Source organism: Ambystoma mexicanum, chromosome 9 (genome assembly GCF_040938575.1).
Source record: "Ambystoma mexicanum isolate Mex_15411 chromosome 9, UKY_AmexF1_1, whole genome shotgun sequence".
In the NCBI taxonomy this organism is placed as follows: Eukaryota; Metazoa; Chordata; class Amphibia; order Caudata; family Ambystomatidae; genus Ambystoma; species Ambystoma mexicanum.
Genome location: NC_090931.1, coordinates 578,216,616 through 578,244,312, shown reverse-complemented (window position 1 = coordinate 578,244,312; position 27,697 = coordinate 578,216,616). Strand labels below are relative to the sequence as shown.

Sequence of the window (27,697 nt, the reverse complement as noted above, 5' to 3'; positions counted from 1 at the left end):
ACCCTAAATATGAAAAAAAAAAATGTACGCAACCCCTCTGCAGCCCACGTGTAAAGAAAAAACCTAACGCAGTACGCTGTGGCACCCAGCAATACAAAAAATATGTATGCGAAGGACACGCAAGCTACAGTGATGTTAAATAAGGGGTTACCCGACACACAGGGGCACTCACAGATAGCAAAATGCGTACGCAACTCATCGTCAGCCTCAAAAGTACGTGCGCGTGTGCACAGAGGCAATCCCCCACCAAAAGAAGAGGCTTGCACGCAGTGAAGAGATTGCGTGGAAACAAAGTCCAAACAACTGTCCGCTATAACTCTGCAAGCGTGTGATGCTCTCCTATGCTCTACTTTATCCCATCCTGAACGCCACGCCCAACGTTCAGCGTGTGTCATGTAAGTTACGTGCTTTGGGCCTTTCCTCTAATTTTATGCTTACGCGCTGTTTATGCACGTGTCGAGTCACTCTGTTTACGGCTGGCCACGCGAGTAACACGGAAGACCCATGCTCCTGGCTACCAGCTAATTTACCTGCCTCCAACTGCCCCAAGCTGCCTTCTATGAGCCACCTACTGCTGCCAGCCCACTCGATGATCCTGCTGCCCACGTGCCCTGCATTTTTGGGCCTGCTCATTAGCCATTGCCAGTGATCCTGTCGTTGTGACCACCTCTGCTGATCCTGAAGACTCCCGACTGCCATACCACCGCTCCACAGCCCAGCCCCAGGGCCACCTTACCCACCCACACCTGCCTCGGGGGTTGCCATGTCTGACACAGCACCATCTGAGGCAAGTGGCAACCCCCCTGGCAGCGAGACAGAGGGCTGTCAGCTTCTCAGCCAGGGAAGTTGTCATCCTGGTGAACCAAGTCCTGGGGCATTATGATGCCCTCTTCCCCGGACCATCGCAGGTCAGCAATGAAGGACGGAAAAAGATCTGGGCAGACATCGTGGGTGCCATCAACGCAGAGGGGGTATGGTCATGGGTGATGGGGGGGCCCATGTGGTGTGGGATGCCTGCAGGGTATGGACAAAGGTGTTGGGGGGCCATGTGGTGTGGGCTGCCTGCAGGGTATGGACACGGGTGATGGGGAGGCCCATGTGATGTGAGATGCCTGCGGGTTATAGACATGGTTGTTGGGGGGCCCATGTGGTGTGGGCTGCCTGCGGGGTATGGTCACGGGTGATGGGGGGGCCCATGTGGTGTGGGCTGCCTGCAGGGTATGGACACGGGTGATGGGGGGACCCATGTGGTGTGGGCTCCCTGCGGGGTATGGTCACGGGTGTTGGGGGGGCCCATGTGGTGTGGGATGCCTGCGTGGTGTGTTCGCGTCTGATGGCTGCACATGCAGGACTTTCCACACGATTTGGCCGGTGCGACCGGGGTACGCGATTACGCTGGGGTGCGGCACGGGTACGGGCAGGCCTTTCCATGCGATTTGGCTGGTGTGACCGGGGTATGCAATTATGCTGGTGTGAGGCAGGGGTACGCGTGGGCCTTTCCACACGATTTGGCTGGTGCCACCGGGGTACGCATTTATGCTGAGGTGCGGCAGGAGTACACGTGGGCTTTCCATGCCTTTTGGCTGGTGCAAGCGGGGTACGCAATTTCGCTGGGGTGCAGACGGGGTACGTGCAGACCTTTCCATGTGATTTGGCTGGTGCAACCTGGGTGCACTCAGATTTTTCACGTGATTACGATGGGGGGGGCTGTGTGCTGGCCCACGGATGATGCGCCTGGCCTTGCGCCATATTGGGCATTTCACTGCCTTTTTCATGCGCACAGGGGCGTGTTGGGGGCGTTACTGGCGCTAATTGGTGTTCATTGTGCCATGGCTACTGATGCCTCGGGAAATACATGAATACCAGTGCCGCGCAATTGCTGGATTGCGCCACGGCTGGTGCACACGTCGCACACGCTCCTTCTCGGCGATCTGCGTTTGCGCTACTGTGCTGGATTCTATGAATCGGGCCCTTAATGTATGCCTCTCTGAGTAAAAAATACAAATCAGGTACGCAGACAGGCACAGATGAAGAAAAGAGGAAAAGCAGAAGGAGGGTATTTAAGCTGTAATGCTATAATGTTTCTCAAAGGCTTAATTTCATCTCTGCCTGAGGAAGGGGTGACATACCACGAAAGCTTGCAAATAAGCAAATAAATCACTTGTTAACCTAATTAAGGTATGAGTTTGTTGTTTTAGTTTGGATCAACAATATATATATATATATATAAAGTCACTGAAACAACTTTGTTAAAGGGACGGTATGGTTACAAGTAAAACTGAAAAACCTCATGAAATTCGCCAGTTTCCAAAATAATACTTTAATTAAATGATATAGTTTAATTACATACTTTTTCATCATTTGTAGGTCCTAAAAACAGGAAAGGAAAACGAGAAAAAGAGCAAACAAAAATTAATTAAAAAAAAGAGAAAACAAAAATATAATCGTATCTGACATAAATCGCATATTATAAATACTGGTCTCTGCTGTGTTGAGGCAGTCTTATCAGTCAATGTTATTTTTCAGAGTTAGGTTCATTACACTCTTCCAGAATTGGATAATTCTAAAGATGACAATGTTATTGTCTCCCAACAGTATCTGCGACCATCGTTCTTTTGCATCCTCTTGTGTTATTATGTGTGGTAACATATCTCTGATCAGATCTTTTTTTGTCCGTTAGAGCCGTACAGTCCATTATGTTATGTCGGATTGACTCTATTTGGTCCGGTTGCTGACAAAATGTGTGAGTGCAACTTAACCACAACTTCGGTTTGACAATGTTTTTTCAGTGAATGTCATAGGTTTTGAACTAGTGGACTTTTAATCTGCTGCAAGTCCCTTATATTATTACCCCCCATTCCCAATATGGCAGATATGGAGTTCGCGGACAGCGCGGTAGTCCATGGACTTTGGGCGACATTTAAAAGGCTCAGAATCATAGGGGAGACCCAAAAAGTATTTACCCATCAATCAACAAACAGATGTACATAAAATCACAACTAATGTTTACAACATGCATATATACCTTTTTGTAGGATCTATGTGATTATTTCGACCACTATTATTACGACGGCCGAACATGCTGTCCTTTTGTGTTTGTTTTATTTATTTTTAGCCCTCTTACACCACATACAGATGCGCGGGGAGACCTCCCCCCCACACCTCCCCATATCACTATTATATTAGATATCACCCCACATATATATATGGTGTAAAAAAAAGAAAGTTAGCATTTTCGGCCGTCATAATTGTGAGAGTGACATTTTGGCCCATTACCTTTTTGTTGTACAAATACTAACGTTACAAAATACAAATTTATTTTTTTATTTAGCACACATTGCAATGGAATGCACCAATCACAAACCATAACTGTACACTTCATATATTCTCCTCACTACAACTCTGCATACAGATTGAGAAACACCAGGTGCTTATTGAACAACAAATTCTTACTAAACAGTAAGTGTATTGTATTTATTTCTCTATTATTAGCTTTCATTGTATAAACTTGGGTTATAAATGAGAAGCACTTATTTTCCTCACAGAAATGGCAAGCATACTTGAGTTGTTAGAGGAGAACTTCCCAAAAGAAGAAATGAGCGACGATAACATATCCAATGGTATACAATACATATTTTAATGTAAACAAATAATGTATTTTGTAAACACCTTACTAAAATAATAATTTCTATTTACAGTGCATAGTTTTCATGAAGAAACCACACCCCAGTTTAATTATACACAATCCCAAGAATCACAAACAGAAGTCCTATCCCCAACGGTAAATAATCAAATCATGAACTTCTCTAAAAATTGGATGAACTGAGTAATGAGTTTCAGGGACTTTTACAGTACGTCAAAAATCTTGTCACTAAAAATGTTCCCTAACACTTTCCTTCTTGCACCTGTCCCCCTTTTCCCCAGCAATCATCCCCATCAAATTCTGAACATTTTAATCAAAGACTCTTTGATGAAACCTCCATCCCTTTGTCCCCTCATGATTTTTGTACACAAATTCCTAAATCTCCCATTTATGTTTCCCATTGCGATACTACATCCCCTTTCTTGAATAAATATATTTTTTGTATTTTAAATGTTTTGTTTAATGTTGTGGGATATTTTCTATAACAATTCCCATTATGAATCCACGGACACTACGACTGTCTGTGTTGTCTGCACTCAAAATGGAGGTGACCTCGGACAGGCGCAATATCCGGACATGTCCGGTTTCGCATGACACACTTTTAATTAGTGCACGGACACCATGCCTGTATTAGGGACACCCAGCGCTGCAATTTCCACCCGATCGGGGTCCGCAAACGGTCGTCAGGGCATTGGATGGCCACAGATGTCATCATGTGACCGCACCTGTGTGGCGCGATGTGGGTGTGCGTTTTAAGTGGCACTTAGTGTCTGCACGTTTAATATGTTGACAGCACATGCAGCACATGCATACAACATTACCTATTCCAATCTATCGGAACTTATTAAGTCTTTATTTTTTCCTTTGCATTCTGTCACTTTGAATTGAACTCGCCCATTATAAAACTCAAACTTCAAGTGCCAGAATGCAAAGAAAAAATCACGACTGAACTTCAAGATTCGAAACTGTGACATGTTTATCAAATAAACATATAAAATGCTATGCTTTTCAAAATATTTGTTTGGGAAACATTTTTAAGAAAGTGAAAAAAATGCATATCTGCATTTATAGCAACACTGTCACTTTTTTATAAAAGAAAGTTAAAGCAGATAAAATAAATGTCTACACCATTTGTAATTGGCACTGAGCGTGTGCCAGTTTAATATATTGACAGTCCATGTATATTTCCTAATGGAACCCATTCCAATCTTCAGCTGCTTATGCAGTCCTACTTTTTTCTCGACAATCTGTGGCTTGTACTCCAACTTTCTTAATGGGAAAAGTGCAACTTAAAGTGCCAGAACACAAAAAAAAAACTAGGACTAAACACCTAAAGATTAAAATACATCATGTTGGCAAGTATGCATATACTCCTAACTTATTAAACTTCCAAACACCAGCTGCCATTTAAAAGTGTACTACAAAGACCAAATGTTGGGAGATCGCAATCGTATCGAAAATAACAGCCTTCCGCAGTGGAAACAGAAGTACATTTTACAGTGTCTGGGCAGCCTTCCTAGACTACGCAGAGCAATTTCCGGGGGTAACACGGCAGCCTCCAACCCTCCGCTGGATTGCAAGGCATGACTAAAACAGCAGCCGTAAACTCGAAGGACTCACCCACAAGCCGCTCAACGGACCACTGATGCCAGATTGAAGAGGGAGCCACACCTGTCACTCCCACATTTCGGCCCCCATCCCCATCATCACCTTGAACGCAACCAATTGTCTCCTAAGTACCCCAAGACTGAGTAACTATGCCTATGTGTATCTTAGCCTCTCCTGCTCTCCCTGACCCCCAGACCTTTTCTATAAATGTTTTTCTATGACTCAAATTCTGTTTTATGTTTCATGTTGCCTTGACATGCTTTGAAAACCTCAATAAAAAGATCTGTGAAAAAAAGGTGTACTACAGATCTTTTCCATCAACTTTTCCTTTCTTTTACAAAATGTTACAGAGCTTCTATAAATACACATATACGCAATTCTGAACTTTCATGAAAAGACTCCTAAAAGCAACTATTTTTAACTCTCCACCCATTTTATTAACTGTTTTCCCCACCACTCCTCCTTCTGTCATAAATAACACCCTTGCTTACTAAAAGTACTCTACCATCACCACATATCCCCACTAACTTTCTTTTACAATTACAGGAAAGAAGCACATAACCGAAGACAACAACCGAAAAAAGAATACCCTTCACGTCCAACAAAGTTAGTACATTAATGTACCATGTTTATGTATGTAATTCCAGCAGCACAGTACCACTATATATTACACCATACTACTCTTTTCAAACCAACATTTCTTTCACTCTAAACAATTATATTCAACCACTCACACTCCTACTAATCCCATCTAAGCAACACCATTGCAACACACACTCTGTTGCTGGAAAAAGAACAATGGCCCTACAGATTCCATCACACCACCGCTCCCTTACTCAGTAACCCAACACCAAAACACCTCTGCAGAATCTTACTCTTAAACCTTCCCAACCACACCCAATATACCACCTCAAAATCAAACACCACTCTATTCATCTCTACAATCACACCCACAAACCCATCCACCATAGATGCCTATACATTGAACAACATTCCAACGCAAACTTTCTCTTTTCCACAACAAAATGCCTACCAAAAAGCAACTCGGTAGAAAAGAAACAGAGCAGATAAGAATACAACTACACCATATGGTCATCCACCTCTAAACAATTTATAGAAAACATTAAAACAAAAGAGCTAAGAACCTCACTCAACAAAACTAAACCAGCCACGAATAAAAAAGGTAAGGCCCCTCTTGTAAAAACTAAAATAAAAAAATGATGTACAAAGAAAAGCAGGCCTAGTAACAAACCTAACCCTCTATATACCAGTGTTAACGTAGTCACGGTAAAGCAATCCAAAAAATGTATGTTACAGAAAATGTTCCACCGTAGAGTTCTTCGCAATCTTATAAAACAGCTGAAAAGTCACAATCTAAGATTATAAACTACTGCAGGACACTAATCCTGCAAGCTCTAACTGGCAGTACTTTTCGACTAAAGAGAACATTGTTTGCATTGATTTTAAACAGAATGAAACCACTAACTAAATTAATCAATACATTACAAAAACTACTTCTAAACATGTGTAGTGTCAATATACAAAACTTTTCAAACTTCTGTAATGGTGAATGGATTTGCATAAGCAGCACAGAACCATATTTCGATGAAGAAGGTTATAAACAAGAAAAACAAAAAACAATTGCCATTGACAATAATGGTTGAGGATATGAAATGGTGGAGCACAACATTATGGCAAAAGGAACCCTCATAGAAAAAAAAGTCCCCAACAAACTTTTAACCAAATGCTCTTTTCACCCAAACAAACTGTCCAGTGTACAAATGGACATGCAGCTCACTGTGTATGTACGCAAACAATCCTTTAAATCTTTACAACAATTCCTCAATCACTATGTGAAACTAAAAGACAAAAGTAGAATGAAAAGTTTACAAACCATAGACTCCTGTCCAGTGCGTATCCACACTGGCATGCTAGGACATTCATTAGCCTGCATGTTAGGAAGTGCTTGCAAAAGCATTTTCCACCACATCAAAATGTTAGCAACACACTATTCTACTATATGGAATCTTGTGCATCGACTATACAATGAAAAAGGTCCTGCTTTAGAACTGCAACATTTAAATAACATTCTCCTACATGGAACAGCCAAAGAACTGCTCCAAGAAATAGAGCACATCCAACATAAATACTTTGGAACTGAAGTTGACTTAGAAAATTCTCTACATTCAGAAAACATTACCGAAAACCTCATAAAGAAGTAAGCACATACAAAAAAGAAATAGCTATGTTTCAAAACATACCAGACCAAATCTGTGTCTGTCGTAGAACGTTTTATAAAAAGAACCCAAAAATAGTAGATATAGCCTATAAAATAGAAGACAATGGTTCCAATTAGCTTTATATATAACATCAGAAACTAAATACAAAATAACTGACCCCTCAACAGTCTGCACGTACTGCAAGAAAAAGCTTAACAATAACCAAATGCCATCACATGCTATAACTAATAACTTAGAAATATCCCCACTTCTGAAAGCTCTCCAACGACTTAACTTGTACGAGAGCATTATAATCCAAACAGTGCACCCATTTCAAGCTTTAATACCCCTTTAAACAAAATCAGCCAAATTACCTTCATCCAAGTTACTAAAGGGCATCCGTGGCACAGTAGTACATTGGCCATTAGATATGAAAGAAAATGTACAAACTCTAGGCGTACGACGACCAATAGATCAATCTTTGATTGTACTAGTTAATGGTGTGCCAACAAAAGACAAATATTTGGCAACAAATAGATGACTTAAACAAAGTTAGACAAGCCCTACAATATCTAAAAGAAAACAATGAGCACTACAAAAATATACACATAGAGGAAAACCTAAGAAAAACCACCCATATTATTCAAGACTCACCATCAACTGGCCAATTTGAATGTGCAGATCCTGTTACTGCAGCCAACATTTTAGACAAGTATACAATTCACCCACTACACTCCAAAGATACAATTGACAAAGCATTAGAAACATATCAAATGCATCAAGCCAAGTGATCCCTAATGAGAATATGGGAGAAAAAAGTGCCGAAGCACGTTCTTTTTCTCTACTCTTTCCTAAAGGAAAAGGAGGAAGATATGATGAAAGGTCCACACAAATGAGTGCATAAGAATATCGCTCTTTAAGAATGTATTCTGAAGACCCTAGATTCAGACATTTTTAATATATTTTCCACCTCCTCTTCGAAAGTGAACTAGCAACTCTATGTTATGGAGTTGCACACACATTAACAACAGGCTCTAACTTTTTAAACATATCTGCTAACCAACTGCATTAAACAATACAAGACAAAGATGAAGTTTTGCAGTCAAGTATCATAAATCTCTTGGCAAACATGCGTGGTACAAAAGAATACTGATTCCGAAGTCATGCTGATGTTTGTTGCTTCTAAGGAACCTAGGCCCACCCACATGGTTTGTTGTGTAGAGTATGCATGAGTATGCATGGGATGACTTGCACAACTTCTTACACACTGCAAACAAAACAAAGATGGAATAGATATAAAAACACCAGGAGAACTCTGTGCTCTTGACCCTGTCAATGTATCAAGGTACTTTCACCATCGATTCATTGCCATGCTGCACTTTATCTGCAATAAAATGACCCCTCCGCTCGGAGAAATGCAACACTTCTTTTGGAGAAAAGAATATCAATCCAGAGGAGCACCACACATCCACATTCTTTTGTGGATAAAAGATGCTCCTAAATTACTGTTTTACAGTTTATTGAAAAATACATTACCTGCGACATCCCTTCAGAAACCACATATAGTGACCTACATACACAAGTCTTGCGTTTCCAAAATCATACGTGTGGCAAATACTGCTGACATAGATATAAAAACAAAGGCAAATACTATATCAAACATTGCTTTGGCTTCGCTAGACCAGTTTACAAAAAATGACAAGTAAATAGCTTGATGTCTTCTGTTAGACACAGCGTAAAAGTACAATTCCCTAAAAATACATACAACATAAGGGCCGAATTTACAATGCAACAATTGGCCTCTTGTGGAATGCAAACATAGACATACAATACATTGGAGACAATTCCACTGAAGTTGCAACATATATGTCAGCCTCTCACCAAAGTTGAGAAAACAGCTAAAAGACCTCTGGGATGACATATCATCTGACAAAACGCTATCACAAAAATGGTAAAGATTCTGTATAAAAATGCGCTCCCATTGAGAATGTGGGTGCTACGAAGCTGCAGACCGTTTAACAGGTACTGCCTTATATGGCAAATCTGAATACATTGTCTGGCTGAACCTTGGACCAGCTTCATCCCGAAAGAGTACTAAAATCTGACCAAGAAATAGAAAACACAGCCACAAATGATCACAACAACTAGGACATTTAAAAAAACAATGTAATTGACACATACTACCCAAACAGAAGTACTGCTTTGGAAAGCATGTGCCTGTAGGACATTGCCCAAAATGACACCTACAAAAACAATATCACACCAAATGACACATCTGGCAAATTTTCAGTCTCAACCTCTGAAGGAAGCCTAGTGAAACTCACCAAACCCAGTCTGATTAATCATATAAAGTTATCATTTAAATCTCCACAACAGAGAGAACTGTATTACATGGCCCTACACCAACTTTTTAAACCATGGATAAAAGAAAAATAATTATTAGGTGACTGACTCATTTGAAGCTGCTTTCAAAGCAAATGAAAGCAGTATAACAATGCCAATTTCAAACAATACAAACAAATGTTAGACAATGAAGGCCAACAAGAGGAAGAAATTGAAGCTTAACAAGACAAAGACACTCCTGAGGGCAGTGAACCTTCCTTTATAGGAAGCCACGAACCACTTGGAATACCACTCATTCTAAATGAAGCAGAAATAGCCATGACTGAGGTAGAAAATACCATGTATCAATATAAACAATCTGAGGAAGACTTGTCAGTGCTGGAATAACAGTTAAATGATGAACAATTCACCATTTACCTAGAAGTCACTCAAGAAATTGAACATGGTTTTAAACATGAAACTATAAAACCTGTAACTGTAAACATTATAAACCTCTGATCCTGTATGTAAGTGGTAAAACATTCTTAATTAAAATAATTGGCACATTTCTACAAAACTTAACAAAGAACCTTTTGGCTGTTGTAACAGCCCCCACAGGTTTAGCGGCCTACAACACAAGAGGTGTAACTTTACACCGACTACTGCCCCTCCCTGTAGAAGACCAAAACAAATTAGAATACTACAAATGATCAGCAGAAACTGCTACTTAAGTACACAGAATTCTAAAACAAATGAAAGTGCTCCTGATAGATGAAGTAAGCATGGTTTCCAACCTCATGTTAGCTTTAATTCCTCTCAGAATGCAAGGAGTCCTAAAAACTGACTATGAATAACTGTTCGGAGGAAAACATGTTATTGTTTTTGAAGACCTCATACAGTTAACACCAGTAAAAGGTCAACCTATTTTCAAAACATTAGGACAGAAAACAATGCCGTAACATGCTCTGCAGCATTGGAAATGTAAATCTCTGGCAACATTTTCGCTACAGAAAACATACTCAAAACGTGTCAGTCTGCAGATCTCACCTATGGTAAAAAATTTAAAAAGCATCAGAACTGGACTGCTTACTAAAGATGCAATTCCATCTTAAAAACTAGACTAATCCATCAACCATATGGGGGAAACACTTCTGCCCCTGATGTCATGGAGCAATGCATGTCCTTAATGCCAACCCTTGCAAGCTGTAGCCAATTCAGTGATAGAATGTTGAAAAATGAAATGCAGCCCATACTGTATATCAGCTCCACAGACAAACTAGAAGTGCACGGCAAGACACTCCCTATGTGTCAACAAGAAACAGCACGATTAAATAGCTTAGAAAAATGTATCTCCAATACAGCTGGATTAGAAAATGTATCAACTATGTGTCCAAACTGCAGAGTAATTCCAAAATGTAATCTTGATATAGAACAAGGTTTAGTCAATGGAGCAATTGGTACAGTTGTTGGCTTCCAGACATATCCTCATGACAACAACATTCCGTTTGTCAACATCCACTTTGACAAACTTGCGGGAGTAAAAAAATAGGCCACACAATAGCATGTTTCCTTTTTTAAAGACATGTACATATGCAGTGAGCAATTCTCTGCATCTCTTGCATATGCTGTCACTTTTCACAAATCGCAAGGTGTAACCCTAGATCACGCATTGACATTGGCAGCACAGTCTTCAAAGAAGGCATGAGTTATGTGGCATGTTCACGTCTCTGTACACTCGATGGTCTAGTCCTAATTAACTTTGATGCAAACAAAGTCAATGCAGACATTCCTTGCATCTTAGAATACAACAAGCTACGTGCACTGTAGACCCCCTTCTAGATATGTACCCTGTACCTCAAAAAAGAAAACCTTTCAAAAGAAAACTAATATAAACAGAACCTATAACAGATCTTCCTCAAATACCACTAAAAACCAAAGAACTACTACTGCTCCATCAAATAATACAACCACCAAACTCTCTAGTCCAAAAACCACTGCAGGTCCATCAAAGAATACAGAGCCACAACTCTCTGGTCTATTTAAATTCAACAACACACCTGGAGTAAATTGATATGCATATGTAGTAATCAATCTTCTCTTCCAATTGCCACCAATTGTTTAAATTTACTTAAAACACCTCGGACCAGTTGTGCTTGCAATTGCTCATCCTTCATAGAAATGCCACAAATAATCCTGATGGCACTTACAGTGGCTCAGGTATAAGGCAATAATTGGATTGGACTACTGTACAGGAATGGTCAAATTCACTATAAACATACAGGAAGATCCACAAGAATTCCTAATAAACTAACCACAAGTACTAGAAACCTAAAACATCCCTATAAATTAAATCTTCCGGATTTCACAGATGTGGAAACATATGTGCACTCTCTGCAACCATGTTTCCCAAGAGCAAATCCCTAAATGATGTGTGTATGTATCCATACCAAATTATTAATCCATTCCATTTCACCGGCTTCTGCAGAATGCAAATAATGGCATATTATGCCCTTTTTGCAATTCAGACAATCATTCCAGCATACATATAAACTCACATGGCCAATATATCATACTAATGCTTCTAAGGTACAATGCAGAGGGTACTAAAATAACTATAAGCTGACTAGCTTTACACACGGCCAAATATCTCTTGGCAAGAAAACTTACACTATAGTAGGCATAATCTACAACACTGGTAGCACATCCACTTCATGCCACTATAATGCATATGTCAAAAAAATAAGTGGTTGGTTTGAATGGAATGATACTTCCATAACTCCAGAACATAGCTTGCCAGAAAATCTAACAAATGCCTACTTAATATTCCTTCAACCCAAATGTACTCACTAGGGTATAGTACAACCGACACTTGGAATATGCCACTGGGTATCTAACTACATTCATAAAACTACAATAGTAATGTTATAATGCAAGACAGTTAGAATACGCCAACAGGTATGTCATTTCATAGTAATAAACTTCAAATATGCCATCACAGTTACTGTTACCACAAAACGTCTTGTAAAGTCCAATATAGTTGGAATACGCCAACAGGTATCTAATTACTTTAAACATATCCTTAATTACAACACACTTCAAACACATATATCACACTAACACTCACATAATATATCCATGCTACCACACCCATATATTCTGTAACAGATATATTCTTTAAAACTATGTAAATGGAAAAAACTGTACATTATATATAGTCGTTTTTTTTTAATCCACTGTGGATTTTTTTCCCCAATTATTATTTCATGTTAATACAACAACAGTGTACCACACACTAATGTTGTACCAAACATAGTACATATAATGTACTATTTATTAGGGTAAAAAAATAAATGTATATGTACAACTGTATGCAAATAAAGGTTTTAAACTATCTTGTTTAACAAATTATGCTGTTTTTTTCACAGAAAAAGAACCAGAGATTCCAGCTTTATTACCACATGCAACTAACTAAACATACCCAGTATTATCCTGTTTTTTTCTTCACAAATGAACAAATGCCGATTCCATAAGCACTATCCTCAATTGTACTACAATCATAAATACAACATACACTTCAATTATATCATTCCACCATATTACAAATACTGTTTACTCCCCCTACAGTGCCTATAATTACTATACACATATTACTGTAGTGTGTGTTGCCAGTGGCCAGATTCTTGGGGCATGGCCTGTCATTATCATTAATCCATATAACATGCATGCTCAATACACCTTCAAATAACAAGACTTGCCCTAAACCCCCCCAATCCAAGTGCCGTCCGCGCAAAGTAAAATTGACTGCAGACTCGGCGGCACTTGCGCAGCTTTTTTCCACCTATAAAAATAGCTCCATATCGACTTTTTTGCACCTCCCCCAACCTTTCCACATCCTCCTTCGGCCACCAAATAACCACAAATGTATTTCTTCTGACTTTTTTCTCACCGCGCTTTCTTCGTACAACGTTTGTGGTACATGGATCCAATATGGTGACCCTTTTAAAAGATGACGCACCTCATGTTTTTGAACATCCAATCAGCATGCGTCTTTGATGTCCGCGGACACCAAGTCATCCCCTGATTGGTCAGGGTGCCTGCGGATAGGTTTAATGTTTGTATTCAGGTATATCAAGTTTTTGAGACTAGGAATTAACGTTTTGTAGTCAATCAAGGGTGAGCAATTTTGAGTACTAATTGTTATAATCTTTAGCCCACTTGGGTGTCATTTTGAAAGTATTCAATATTTTACATAAATATAGAATGCAAAGTAGCAGAATTGGATCAATATCTTGTGCAACAGTTGAATGGAAAACGTTAGTCTGGAAGTCATGTGCTATGTTACAAGCTTAGAATATTTGTTTTTATCTAAACAAAAAATGCATTAACATTTGGCTTATGTTTTAGATCTGAACTGTTCATTCTAGCTGATTTAATTACATCATCATTATTTTATTATTATTTTTATTATTATTATTATTTTTTACATTTATAAAGCGCTCACACAGCCCGCAGGCATCGAGGCGCTGTTACAGGAATTGTTTTGTTTTTCTTAGTTGCGTATTTTTTTTTTTTGTCTTAGTTACGTATTTATAACGCGCTTAAACACCCAGAGGTTTCTAAGCGCGGACCCGGGGATCGAACCTGTTGTTGCTTCGTGTCGTCTTGCTTCCAAGACGCGCACGCTGCCGCTGAGCTATCCTCCCGGGACATCGACATGTAAACATGAAGTCTAAGCACTGGTTTACATTCATTGAACAGCTAGAGGCATTGACCTTAATAGGAATTAGATCTGCGATAAGATGGCTGCAGCATTAGAAAAAAATGTGGTTACTTATTACATTAGAGCCACATTACTTTCTATTGAAGAAATTGAATGCTTTTTAAAGAAAATAAGCCATTTGAGAGAGACTAAACTAGCCTGATGAAGTCCCTGCAAAGGGAGGGAATTTGTGGCTTTAAGATGTTCTGCCTGATGAATCAGCAGGCTCACCTGCCAAGCCCCCTGGAGGCCCATTCGCTTCAATGAGCTCTAGCCCACCCAAAAAAGAAATGGGGTGTTTTCACCCGCCTTGGCGGCACAAAGGGTTGAGAGCTATGAGCATATCTTATTGGGGCTGGCCTGCAGTTAGTGAAAATCATGGTGTGGCAGTGTAGAAAGGGCATTTGGCCTAGTTGATGTACATTTTGAGGCAACTTCTTTGATTGCTTTATGTGTTTAAGTGTGGGCACAGTATGGCATAATCATCATAGCCACATATACAAAACGTTCTAGTATGCTATTTTATGGACATGGGATACATCACACAAAAACAGGTAGATGTGCTGTTACATAGAGGAGCTACACATAGACACCATTCACCAACAGGGTGGCGACTTGTGCAGTGCACACATAATTGCTGAACTCAGATCACTGCATTGATTTGCCATGGACTACTGTCTGCATGGTGACACACAATGAACCCTGCTTAACTAATCAAGGTGCCAAGTCACATTGAAGTTGGCTTGTTAGGAAAATGTAAAGATCTTTGATGCTGAGCGGATGCATTTCGTCTGTGTCCCAAAGAAAATGACAACAGTTAAGCTTCCCAGGAATGTACCATATGTAACTAAAAAGTAATATACAAAAAAAGGTTTTGGTGTGTCAAATAAAAAGACATGAAAGTAAAGAACATAGTTTAAAACCTTTTCTGTGTGGCACGTTAATTCTCTTGGAAGAATGCATAAACTTGATCAGCTAACTGATGCTTTATTCTGGCCTTCAGAATGAAATTGCCCCATGTTCAGTTCTTAACATACTGTGTAAAAACAATGGCTCGCTCAATGAAAGGCTGTCAACACAGAGTGGTGGGCACAGGGTTTGTGCCTCCATCTCAGAGGTTGCGATCGGTATGTGCATTACTGTGTTTGTAACAAAGGAATGCTTAACCTATTCCTCCTGCAACCTCAGAGGCAGCTGTCTGGGTGGAGAGCCTTTCCTACACCCCCCTACCCCTTGAGCTGTTGAGCTCGGCTCCCTGGGTGGTTGCCCCTTCACCAACCCCAAGAAACAGCCCTGGTGTGTGTGTTTTACAGGAAGTTACAGTATCTGTCTGTCTGTCTGAAGTCACAGTTCATTGAGTATATCTGTTTTATTGCAGTGTCTGTGTATGTTCAAAAAACTCACATGAGTGTGTGAGAGTATGTAGTGTGTATCTGTGTGTTGGAAGTTACAGTGAGTCTGTTTGATTGTGTGGTACCTAACATGGTTGTGCAATGCATCCAAAATACAGTAGTCATAGCTGCCCAATGTCCTGTGACCTGTGGCCCTGTCCTGCAATTGGATGCAAACTAGCAAGTCTCTACAGGTTACATGTAACCAGTCCTTAAGTCGGGTATTGGCGTTTGCAGTCATTCCAATATCCACAGTGTTTGACTCTTGAATGTTGACATTTTCCTTTTTTTCTATATCTGTGTGTAGAGGTAGTATCGAAGGAGGGGTAGGGTAGGGAGGGTCTGCATGGAGAGAACCACTTAAAAAAAATGAAAAAAGTAGACATTCAAGAGTCAGACTTGAAGACAACAAACAAACTGTGGTTGATGGAATTAAAGGAAACCCCTGGCTATGAATTCACATCATCATGCTAATTGTGTGATGATGCAACACTATGACAGTGGGTGTGGGATGCTATAATAAGCCCTTTTAGTGTGTTGAGGGGGGCTAGCGCATTTCCCAAATATGTACATTATTTGAAGGTGAGTTAACACAAAAGTGACCCTCGAGCGCACTCACTCTGAAAGTTGGCATCTAGACAGTATGTCCTTTTGGTTGTACGCAATGTGGTTTTTTCCAATTTGTAATTTAATGACTTTCGCAACACACTCTTATTTTTTTACAGATATGCCCATGGATCTATCAACATATAATAAAGAAGCCTCTCAGGGGACTGATACAACAGTTGGAGAAATCTTACAAATGAAGGACTTGATTTGCCGGCGTGGATCAATATTGGCTGTGAATATAATTATATTGTGCCTTGGGGTTTTGATTCGACTATTAACCTAGAAGTAAAGACAGTTACAATATGAAGGACTCAGAGCCAAGTCGCACTGGAACTACAGATGCTAGCGGAACAACTTTCCCGGAGACGCTGAACACTTGGAATTGAACCCTTTCATTTTGAAACCTTTAAACCTTGTTTAGATGCCATTAACGGCCCACTAGTGTGTATCTATGCCCATGGCAATTTACCTACGAACAACCCAATTCACCTCAACTTTACAGTGTTTTGTTTGAACATTTTTCCGGGACCGTATTTGATATACCTCCCATATGATATACCATCCAATGATATCACACTCCATTTGTCTCTACGCATTGGCAATTTCTCATGCTTTTTGAAATTGCATGTTTGTTTGATATGGATACCTAACACCGTTAAGAGTCAACCAGCAACATTATTGTGACAATGCCATTCCTAAATATTTTGACTTGACCAGCTAGCCTCTAGGACGACCCATGTGGTCGAAACACGTGTCGGCTGTTTTGCGTTTGATGAAAATTCACTAATGATTCTGAATAGAATTGTCTGATCTACAGTCAGACAGATACATAGAATAGTTTTAGGCACTGCGCGTAACGTTCTACTTCCAAAACCAATCCTTTGACCAGTACTTATATAAACAAGCTCAGCACCAAGACTCTGCCTAACTCAACCAACTCGGTCCCCCACAACCACCTGACATCAAGTAGTAGCACTGTACTGAATAACAAGGATATGGATATGCCATCAGATTTAACAGATCCGGGTACGCCCACAGCCATTGGGCACAGCCTACCCACAAACTCACACTCGGCCACTGAGTCACCTATAACCCCATCTAAAATCCATTCCAACGTACCCTCTATGAAGGGTGCCCTTATCAACGCCAGTTTGCTTGCAGCCCATGCCTTAGATGTTGCAGACCTCATCCTCACTAACAATTTGGATAACCTGGCGATCACTGAGACATGGCTTTACACGGCAGGTCCTGCCCTCTGACTAGCCATTCCCGACCACTACACCATCCTCAGAACTGACGGAGAAAATGCAAGGGGTGGAGTAACAGCCATCATTGCAAAAATCCAACTTGGACTGAGAGAACTACCCAACCAACTGTTCCCAAACTTCCCCTCACTGCCTCCCATACCGTAACGATATACTTCCTTTATAGACCGCCTGGTCCCACAAATCCAATGAGGATGATATCACACACCTCCTCACACAGAACACTAAACTAGGCTCTCAAATCATGATGTTGGGCGACCTAAACCTAGGGGTCAACGACAGCAATGACGACAATGCCTCAGCCTTAGCCAACACACTATCTGAACTTGGCTTCTCAGACAGGATTACTAACCCTAATCATAGTAAAGGTAGTACTCTAGATTGGCTAGTTGATCTTAACTGTGACACTATGATTCTATCTAACACGCCCTGTGCTTGGTCGGACCATCATGTCATTTGCTTCACCACCCAGGATAAAACCCTCCTAGACTCTGGCCTTAGTCAAGCACCTCCAATAGCTACTAGGAGTAAACACAACATTACAGCTGAGAGGCTACTGCCACTTTTGCTCCCAATCACTAGCAGCACTAACTTGAATAGGCTAGATCCATCCGCCATGGTCGAGCTCTACAATCGCACCTTTCTACAAGCTGTAGACGAAGTAGCCCCACTCAAAGTGCGCAAAGCCAAACTGCTTGCACATCTAGATATGTGGTACACTACCAACCTCAAAACCATGCGTAGTAAAAAAAGATCAGCAGTAATGCATTGGAAAAGAAACCGAACGGTCTTAAACAAAGAAAAATTCCACACTGCCTCCAATGGTTACAAAACAGCCATCCTACAGACCAACAGTTCCACATATAATGAAAGAATTCTGAATCCCAACTCTGGCACCAAGGAACTGTTTGCCATCCTCTGTGAATGAGAATTGCCCGTGACACCACAAGAATCCTGCACTAAAGATGCAACTTGGTGCACGAACATTCAGAATGCCTTGCTGGGCAAATCAACAAAAATTGAATCTAAAAAACTGAGCCTACCACCTAACGCACAACTTGCAAAACGAACTGGAGTCCCAACGGAACAGATTACCCATTTGAATCCACCCCGGTCTCTGTAACAGAAGTAAAAAAAAAAATATCTGACCTCAAGCCATCTTGATGTCATGGTGACATCTGTCCAGCCACTGTTATCAAAGATGCGGTGTAAGAACTTTCCCCTTTCATCACGTCACTAATAAATGCCTCCTTTGAAACAAGCACTGTTCTGACCAACCTTAAAAATCTGTGGGTTCTCTCTGTACTAAAAAAAAACATTGGACCCCAACAACTCCATGAACTACCGACCCATCACAACTGTGCCATTCTTACTCAAGATACTGGGCAGGGCATCCTACCTGCAAATACAAAATCATCTAGAATCAAACAATCTACTAGGTCTTCGCCAATCAGGCTTCAGACCGGGACATGGGACTCAATCAGCACTAATCGACCTTAAAGCCGCAGAGGAGCGAAGGCCAGGAGAAAAGGCCAAGCTCACTCTCTGCAGCTCCACTGCGAGTGGAACTCCAGCTAACTCCCTCAGCTGTGCGGAGCACCGCCGTGCCTGAAGATGCCCACCGTCCCCCAACATCAGCTGACTTCACCATCAGCTGTGCAGAGCACCGCCGCCGCACTGGAGTGCCTGAATATGCCCCACACGTCCATTACATGCCACGATCTACAAGGAAAGCTTAAGATGGCCGCCGCTGTGGTTGCCATGAGAATCCGACATCAACAAACTGCAACTGAGGCCTGCAATTGGTCCCTTGGTCCAGTCCGCCCCTCCCCTCCAGCCTTTAATGGAGGGGAGGTACACCGCCAGGCGAAGCTGCAGAGGAGCGAAGGCCAGGAGAAAAGGCCAAGCTCACTCTCTGCAGCTCTGCTGCGAGTGGAACTCCAGCTGACTCCCTCAGCTGTGCGGAGCACCACCGTGGCACTGGAGTGCCTGAAGATTCCCCACCGTCCCTCAACATCAGCTGACTTCACTGTCAGCTGTGCAGAGCACCGCCGTAGCACCGGAGTGCCAGAATATGCCCCACACCTCCATTACATGCCACGAGCTACAAGGAAAGCTTAAGATGGCTGCCTCTGTGGTTGCCATGAGAACCTGACATCAACAAACTGCAACTGAGGCTCGCAATTGGTCCCTTGGCCTAGTCCGCCCCTCCCCTCCTACCTTTAATGGAGGGGAGGTACACCGCCAGGCGAAGCCGCAGAGGAGTGAAGGCCAGGAGAAAAAGCCAAGCTCACTCTCTGCAGCTCTCTGCTGCTTGAAAGCGCAGAAGGCCTCCAACCTAGGCCGATTACTAGGTAAGTGCAACTCGAAAGCTCCTGATGCTCGTACACCTATCATAACCCTGCGAAATGACCGACTGTGCGCACGCATGATCCGGTCTCCAGCTAGCACATTCTGCCCGAGCTATCTGCTAAGACTATCCCGCCGGAGCACGATAGGGTACGCGTCTGCCCGGCTGCCCTCAACATACCGATATGCAACAATGTTACTCCGCCCACTGGTGTAGTTTCGGCACCAACAGATAATCAGCTGCCTCATTACTCCAACATTGACTTCTTGGAAGACATGGAAGCACCCAACAGCCCTCAAGCAGAAATTAACGATTCTCCCCGTAATTATGTATCTCCCACTTGCAACAAGCCCACCCCAGTCGCTTGTGTGCCACAAATCTTTGTGTCCTTTAACACTACCCTGCCTACTATTGTTAAGCCGTGTTCCGTTGCCGTATGTACTGCTTTACCATGTATTACTGCTAACACTGCTTGCAATGTACCTCCACCTACCTCATGCGCCCCACTGCTATGCAATGTTCATCACGCTATCCTGCCTACTGCCAAGGTGCTCTGTATTGACTTGCCACCATGCACCAATGTGCCCTGTATTGTTCAGCCACCATGCACCAATGTGCCTGGTATTGACTTGCCACCATGCACTAATGTGCTCTGTATTGACTTGCCACTATGCACTGATGTGCCCAGTATTGTTCAGCCACTATGCACTGATGTGAAAAATGCTTGCAATGTACTCGCACCTGTCTCATACGCCACACCATCATGCAACAACAACCTCACCCCCTTAAGTACTACTGCTCTGCCTTCTCCCAGCTCATCCTCCCCTTCCCCCACACCCTGAAGCCAACCTTAAATGGGCCCTGATCAACTCTCGATCCCTACCAGCTCATGCACTAGATATACATGACTTGGTCACCAGCAACAAGCTTGACCTACTCTTCCTTAGCGAAACTTAGCTAACAGAGTCCTCCGGACCCGCCCTCAACCTGGCAGTACCTGAGGGGTACATTATCTACAGACAAGACCGCCCCTCCCACAGAGGGGGTGGTGTCGCCGTCATCGCCAAGGATTCCCTATCCATCAGGACCATTCAGAAGGACCTTGATCAGATCTCTGATTATCTCCTACTCAAACTCAAGCTCTCAGAAAATTGCACCTATACCATCCACTTCATTTACCATCCACTGTGCCCCTCCAATGACTTCCAATTTACTCCAACCCACTCCCTCTCAGACAACCTTAAAAAACACATACAAAATTCTTCTCTTGGGGGGCGTTAATTTAGGTCTTAATGACCCTAAAGACCCACAAGCCAATAACCTCAACAAATCACTACGCACCTTGGGGTTCGCGCAAGCCATCTCCAGCCCCACTTTCATCAAAGGACGCACCCTAGATTGGGTTGCCCACTATAACTGCTCGCTAAGCCACCCTGTGATCACCCCCACAACCCTGGTCTGATCACCACTGTATTCTATTCAACATCCTCACCTCCAGAGATCCTCCACCGCCCACCATCACTCTTCCTGCATCCATCTCCCGTAGCTCCAAACTGCTCACCCACAACAACCTATCTAAGCACCTCAGGGTACCTGCTCTATTACCTCCCTTCACTGACTACCTAGATCACCTTGCCAATGACTTCAAGAAAGTCATCACTCAGGCTGTTGACCTGGTGGCACCTCTCAACCTCAAAAAATCTAAGAAATCCAAACACTCCAATGCCTGGTTCACTCAGGATCTCCTAAAATTACATGGCGAAAAAAGGACTGCTCTCAATACGTGGATCAACAACTCCACCGAGGCCACTAGAATCGCTTTCAAATCCATCTCGAAACAATATAAAATAGCCATCACCAATGCTAAAGCCTCATCCTTCAATACCAGGATAGCTAATGCTAAATCTGGAAGTAGAGAAATATTTGCCATTTTCAGAGAACTTGAGACTCCCACCTCTCCCCCTTTTCCAATTGAGAAGGACGAAGCCTGGTGTAACACCATACAGTTTGCCATGCTAAGCAAACTGGAAACCCTGCAAGCCAAAGTCCTCACACACCAACAAGAGCTCACTAAACTGATCTCGAGCACTCAAGGTGACTCACGCCAGGAGACAAGCCCAGCTTATCCGCTGTCTTGGACTTCAAAGATATGAGTGAGAAGGAGGTCACCTCACTTCGCCAATCAATCAAACCCTCCAATTGCAAGGGTGACGTCTGCCCCGCACAAGTCATCAAGGACTGTGCCCCCTCCCTAGTCCCTATAATCACAGCATTCATCAATGCCTCCTTCCGTTCTGGCTACGTCCCAGTGGGACTTAAGGAAGCATGGGTTTGTCTGCTCCTAAAAAAGCCCTTCCTTGACCCCTCCAACACAGGGAACTGCAGGACCATCACCACCGTCCCCTTCCTGTTGAAAATTCTGGATAAAGCAGCCTACCTGAAAATTCAGAAATTCCTAGAAGAAAACCACCTCCTAGGACTCAGGCAATCAGGATTCAGACCTCGTCATGGGACCAATACAGCTCTCCTTGACCTCAAAAACCAAATCGATGATCTCAGAGACGCAGGCAAACTTGCACTTCTCCTGCTGCTTGACCTCTCTGCAGCTTTCGATCTGGTCGACCACAAAACCCTCTGCCAGCACCTCTCGTCAGTAGCCAACTTCTCTGACATGGCTTGGAAATGGATTAACTCATTTCTAAAGGATGGGGCAATGACTCTTCAAGCGCTAACCTAAGCACCATCAAATGTGGGGTCCCGCAAGGCTCCTGCACAGCCCCCACCCCTACAACCTCTTCACAAGGCCACTGTTCATAATCCTAGACTCCCTGGGCATCTCTTACACGAACTATGCAGATGACACCCAGGTACTCATCCCCCTCTTGGGTGATTACCAGGCCGACCCGAACACCCTTAATTCCATCTACACAACAATCCAATCCTGGATGGCAGAAAACTGGCTATGTCTCAACAGCGAGAAGACCGAACTACTACTAGTTGGTTCCCCCTCCACCTTGAGCAAACTGGATAACAAATATTCCACCTTCTCCATTGACAACATCCCCATCACCATGTCACCTTCCATCAAAACACTAGATGTTTACCTCGAACCTGATCTAACTATGGAGAGGCAGGTCAACGTCATAGCCTCCTCATCTGGCTATCATTCTAAATTCATCAACGCATTCAGACCCTTCCTGTCTCAGCAAAACTGCCTCACCATCGCCAGGGCCATAATTGGCTCCAAGCTTGACTACTGTAATGCATTACTCATCGGCACTTCTGCCAAGAATGTCGCCAAACTCCAAATCGTTCAAAATAACGCGTTCGGAGCCGCCACTGGCCTCACGCGTAGAGAACACATCACGGTACTTAGAAGACAGCTCCACTGGCTCCCAGTCAACGAGAGGATCACATTCAAAGCCCTGGCCTTGACTCACAAGTGCCACCACGACCTTGCCCCCCCTTACTTGTCATGCAGAATCACCAAACCCGCCACCCTCAGACCTTCTAGATCCCCTTACTCTAACCTCCTATCGGTTCCTAGAACCCGTAAGGTCCGGGCAGGCGGTTCCAGCTTCCCTGATGTTGCCCCCCTACTCTGGAACTCCCTACCGCCTCACATCAGGATCATTGAATCCCACTCAGCCTTTCGCAAAGCCATCAAAACTCTCCTCTTTGTCTGACTGCTTTAACATGGATTCTATGACAATATGCACTTGCATGTACTCTGTGATACTCTGTAAACACTTTCTCTGAACTGAAATGTAACAAGCACTCTTGGGTGGCTTCCTTGTAACCCTTAATCAAGCCTTCATAAGCTCTGATATAGTGCCTCGATGCCTGCTGGCTGTAGTGCGCTCTACAAATTTAAATAAATAAAAATAAATAAATGAAAGTACAAATGGACGGCATTAAAGATAAAGGCAACTTAGCTCTCCTACTCCTGCTAGACTTATCTGCCTTTGACCTGGTCGACCACGAAGTTCTGTGTAATCATCTGATCTTGTCTGTCCATTTCTCCAACAAAGCCTCTGAATGGATTCAATCCTTCCTATCCAACAGGACAATGAGAGTCTTCGCACCGTCTCCCTCAGTAGATCCTTCCCCAGTTGGCTGCGATGTTCCATTAGGTTCCTGTGCCTCTCCCACCCTATATAACATCTTTACGAAGCCACTATTTGACCACCTGGACAATTTGGGTGTCGCCTACACTCATTTTGCAGATGACACTCACATATTCATCCCCATCTCAGTCTCCTACGCTGACGATTCCAAGAGACTTAATGAGACGTACCAAATTATTCAAGCATGGATGGCTACCCATGGCCTTTGTCTTAACGATGACATAACTGAGCTACTTCTTATTGGCTCAAAGAATTAACTAAAGAAACTAGATGACCAATTCAAATCATTTAACATTGACAACATAACCATCACGGTTTCAATAGAAGTTAAAACGCTAGGCATCTACTTGGAATGAGCCCTCACACTAACCAGACAAGTAAATGTGACTGCATCAGTGGCCACTTGCACCCCAAACCTTGTAAATGCCTGTAGCCCCATCCTCTAATCAGACAGTTGCAATACCTTGGCCAGGGCCCTCATAGTGTCCAGACTCGACTATTGTAATGCCTTCTATGTAAGGACTAATAGCCATAACCTAAAAAAAACTCAGAATTCTACAAAACAATGCGCTAAGACTAACCATATTTCAGCTGCCAGACGCAACGGCCAACTGGCTCCCGGTTCAGGACAGGATAGTGTTCAAAACACTATCACTAACCCACAAGTGCCTATCCAATGTAACACCAACATTTCTAACTAACAAATTCACAAAGCATACCAGCCTACCCAATCTACCCATGCTCGCCTCCTAAACATACCCAGATTCAAACTACACAAAATCAGGAGTTAACAGTTTCCCAGTCCATGCCTTTGTCTTTAAGAGCAGAACCATCCTACTGGACTTTTAGAAAAAAACGAAAAACATGGCTCTTCGTGCAAGGGCAGTAAGTCTTTTAAGGTTCTCACCCACATCACCATCTGTACTGCTATGTATTACCTATCACATTTATGTAATTCTTTGTTCCTTACAATGTAACATCTGTAACTCTTTATACCCATTGTATCGGAGTGATTCATTGCCCTCAATCTAGATGTACTTAATATTGTATTGTAAATTTCACACTGTACTGTAACTGCTGATATGAAGAATGCGCCAGATACCCTTAAGTTAGGTGCGCTATATAAATAAATATCTAAATAAAATAAATAAATAAACAGTCACCTTTATCTGTGCTTGGTTTGCAAAATGTGCATTTCAAGGTATTTTCATAGTAAGGTCATGCCTCTATTTGAAAGCCTCCAGCCCATGTAAGGCGGCATCATTATCATCTCAGAATGCCCACTTGTCACTATGGAAGAATCTATTGAGAAACTTTAAAATTATTGCATGCCAATCTGATATTTAGGTCTGAGATCATCCCTGATCTTTGGGAGTGATGGGAATACAACAAAAATATTCCTCTGCCCTATCCCCACTCTTCTCCCTCTTATGCCATCCACTATTCAGACCCACAAGATAATGTATTTGGACACGCCAACATTTGAGCTTATCTGGCAATTTTGCTCTTAAAATCCACCTTTTTGCCTGGTTCGATGATCAAAGCCTGCTGTGAGCAGATCACAAAATGTGTGACAGGTTGCACACCTGAAACCTTGGTACCCATCATTCAGAGATTTCTGATTTTGATGCATTTATGACTACAGACGGAATTAACTGCATCTAAGCACAGTTGATAAAGAAACTTTCAACCACCAACTATTATTAGTGTTCATTGCCAGTGAACCAAAGATCAGCGATCAGTTGAATAAATAGGTCTTTACATTTTTACGAAATATAGTGAGGGAGGTAATACTTTGACTGTGAAGTGGTAACAGATTCCAAAGTTTGGGGCCAGAGAGGGCGCATGTATCAGAAAGCAAACATACACCTCACACGCTTCACTTCTTGGTACTACCCAAAGAAGATTTAAGTTCAATGAATGTCCTCTTTCAAAAACATAGCTTAACATACCACCTCATACAATTGCAAATGCTGTGTATTTCTACATATAAAGATGTGATTTAATCATACATGAACTTTATAATAAACTCTACAACAGGAAGCTTCAAAAAACATGTTTCTATTAGAAACTTAACAATAAATGTGGTCAAGTGTTGTAGTACATTAATAATTTTTTCCTTAACATGTTATTTTTCTCCATGCTCATCCTGCCTGCCAGGTAGACACCTGCCTATAAGTAACTTGGTATGAGACATCACGACATCTATAAGATATACAGCATTTTGGAACCAAAAAATACTTGGTTTTAATGCTGTCATCTCAAATATGCATGAAATATGGACCATATGTTGTGTGAAATAATATAAGGCAAGAGGAATAGGTATAATCAAATTGAACCTTTGTGGGGATTTAACCAAGGATGTGTAGAATACCAGAAGAAATAACATTCGTTTTTATCACCTTTCGACATATCACTAATAACACACTCTGGGGAAGATATTATGAAGCTTTCATTAGTGAGTGGCAATAGAGGTTTCCCTTCAATTCCTTACATATGAACCTTTATTTGGCAGTATAGTACTAAAGTTTGATGCACCAGTCCACTGGGTCTATATTGCTTTTTGAGCGTGTCCTAATCTCAGTCTACAGCTTACCCAACATACTTATGGACAGCAAATTCCATGTTACAGTCGTCCAAATGTGAACCCTTTGTTTAGCTTAAATATCTTATGAATAATTAAAGGTAGGACATCTATTTGCTCTCTACATGAGTGTGTGTGTGTGTGTGTGTGTATGTGTATGTATTACTTGGGAACTATCTGCATATCTCACAAATGGCTACTAGAGGTAAATACAAAATGTTGTGATGGGATGTTCTTTCTTCCACATACTGCTTTTCCAGAGGATCGTGTGTGCCATCTGAGAGTCCGGCCTGCAAAGCAGAGAGACTTGGGCCTACAAAACAAAGCACCATGTGGCATTCCCCTCGGCTCTATCCTCTCACCCTGATTTTTCAACCTCTATTTGGCCCCTTTGGCCCACCTGATCTCTACCTTCTCCTCTAACTTTCAGTGTTATGCGGATGACACTCAGATTTTGTTCTGGCTCCCCTCAGTCTCTGCTCCTCGCTCATTCCCGATTGTCTATCCGCGATTCAGGATTGGTGCACCTCCAACGATCTCTGCCTAAATGCCAGTAAGACAGAGATCCTTCTCATTGGGACCCCTGCCCTGCTTTCTCTCTCTCACTCTGGCTGCCCGCATTGGGCCCTCTTCCTTTTCCTTCTTGCGAGGCACAAACCCTTGGTGTCATCTTCGACTCCATTCTCTTTCTCTCCTCACATCTTGATCGTCACCAAGAAGTCCCACTACCATCTGCACCTCCTAAAAGGGACTCTTCCCACAGAAGCTCACAGTATTCAAATCCCTGGTTCTCTCTAGGCTGGAATCCTGCAACAGCTTC

At 42.3% G+C, this 27,697-nt stretch overlaps 1 protein-coding gene across 1 annotated transcript in view; it reads left to right on the top strand.

Moving 5' to 3' along the window:
• LOC138488299 (multidrug and toxin extrusion protein 1-like) overlaps positions 1-26,324 on the top strand; it is a 638,882-nt gene extending 612,558 nt beyond the window's left edge. Inside the window, exon 17 of the mRNA XM_069615181.1 lies at positions 16,668-26,324. Within this exon, the coding sequence (XP_069471282.1) occupies positions 16,668-16,834 (167 nt within the window). The 3' untranslated portion in view covers positions 16,835-26,324. The remainder of the gene's footprint in view (positions 1-16,667) is intronic.
• Positions 26,325-27,697: the final 1,373 nt, after the last annotated feature.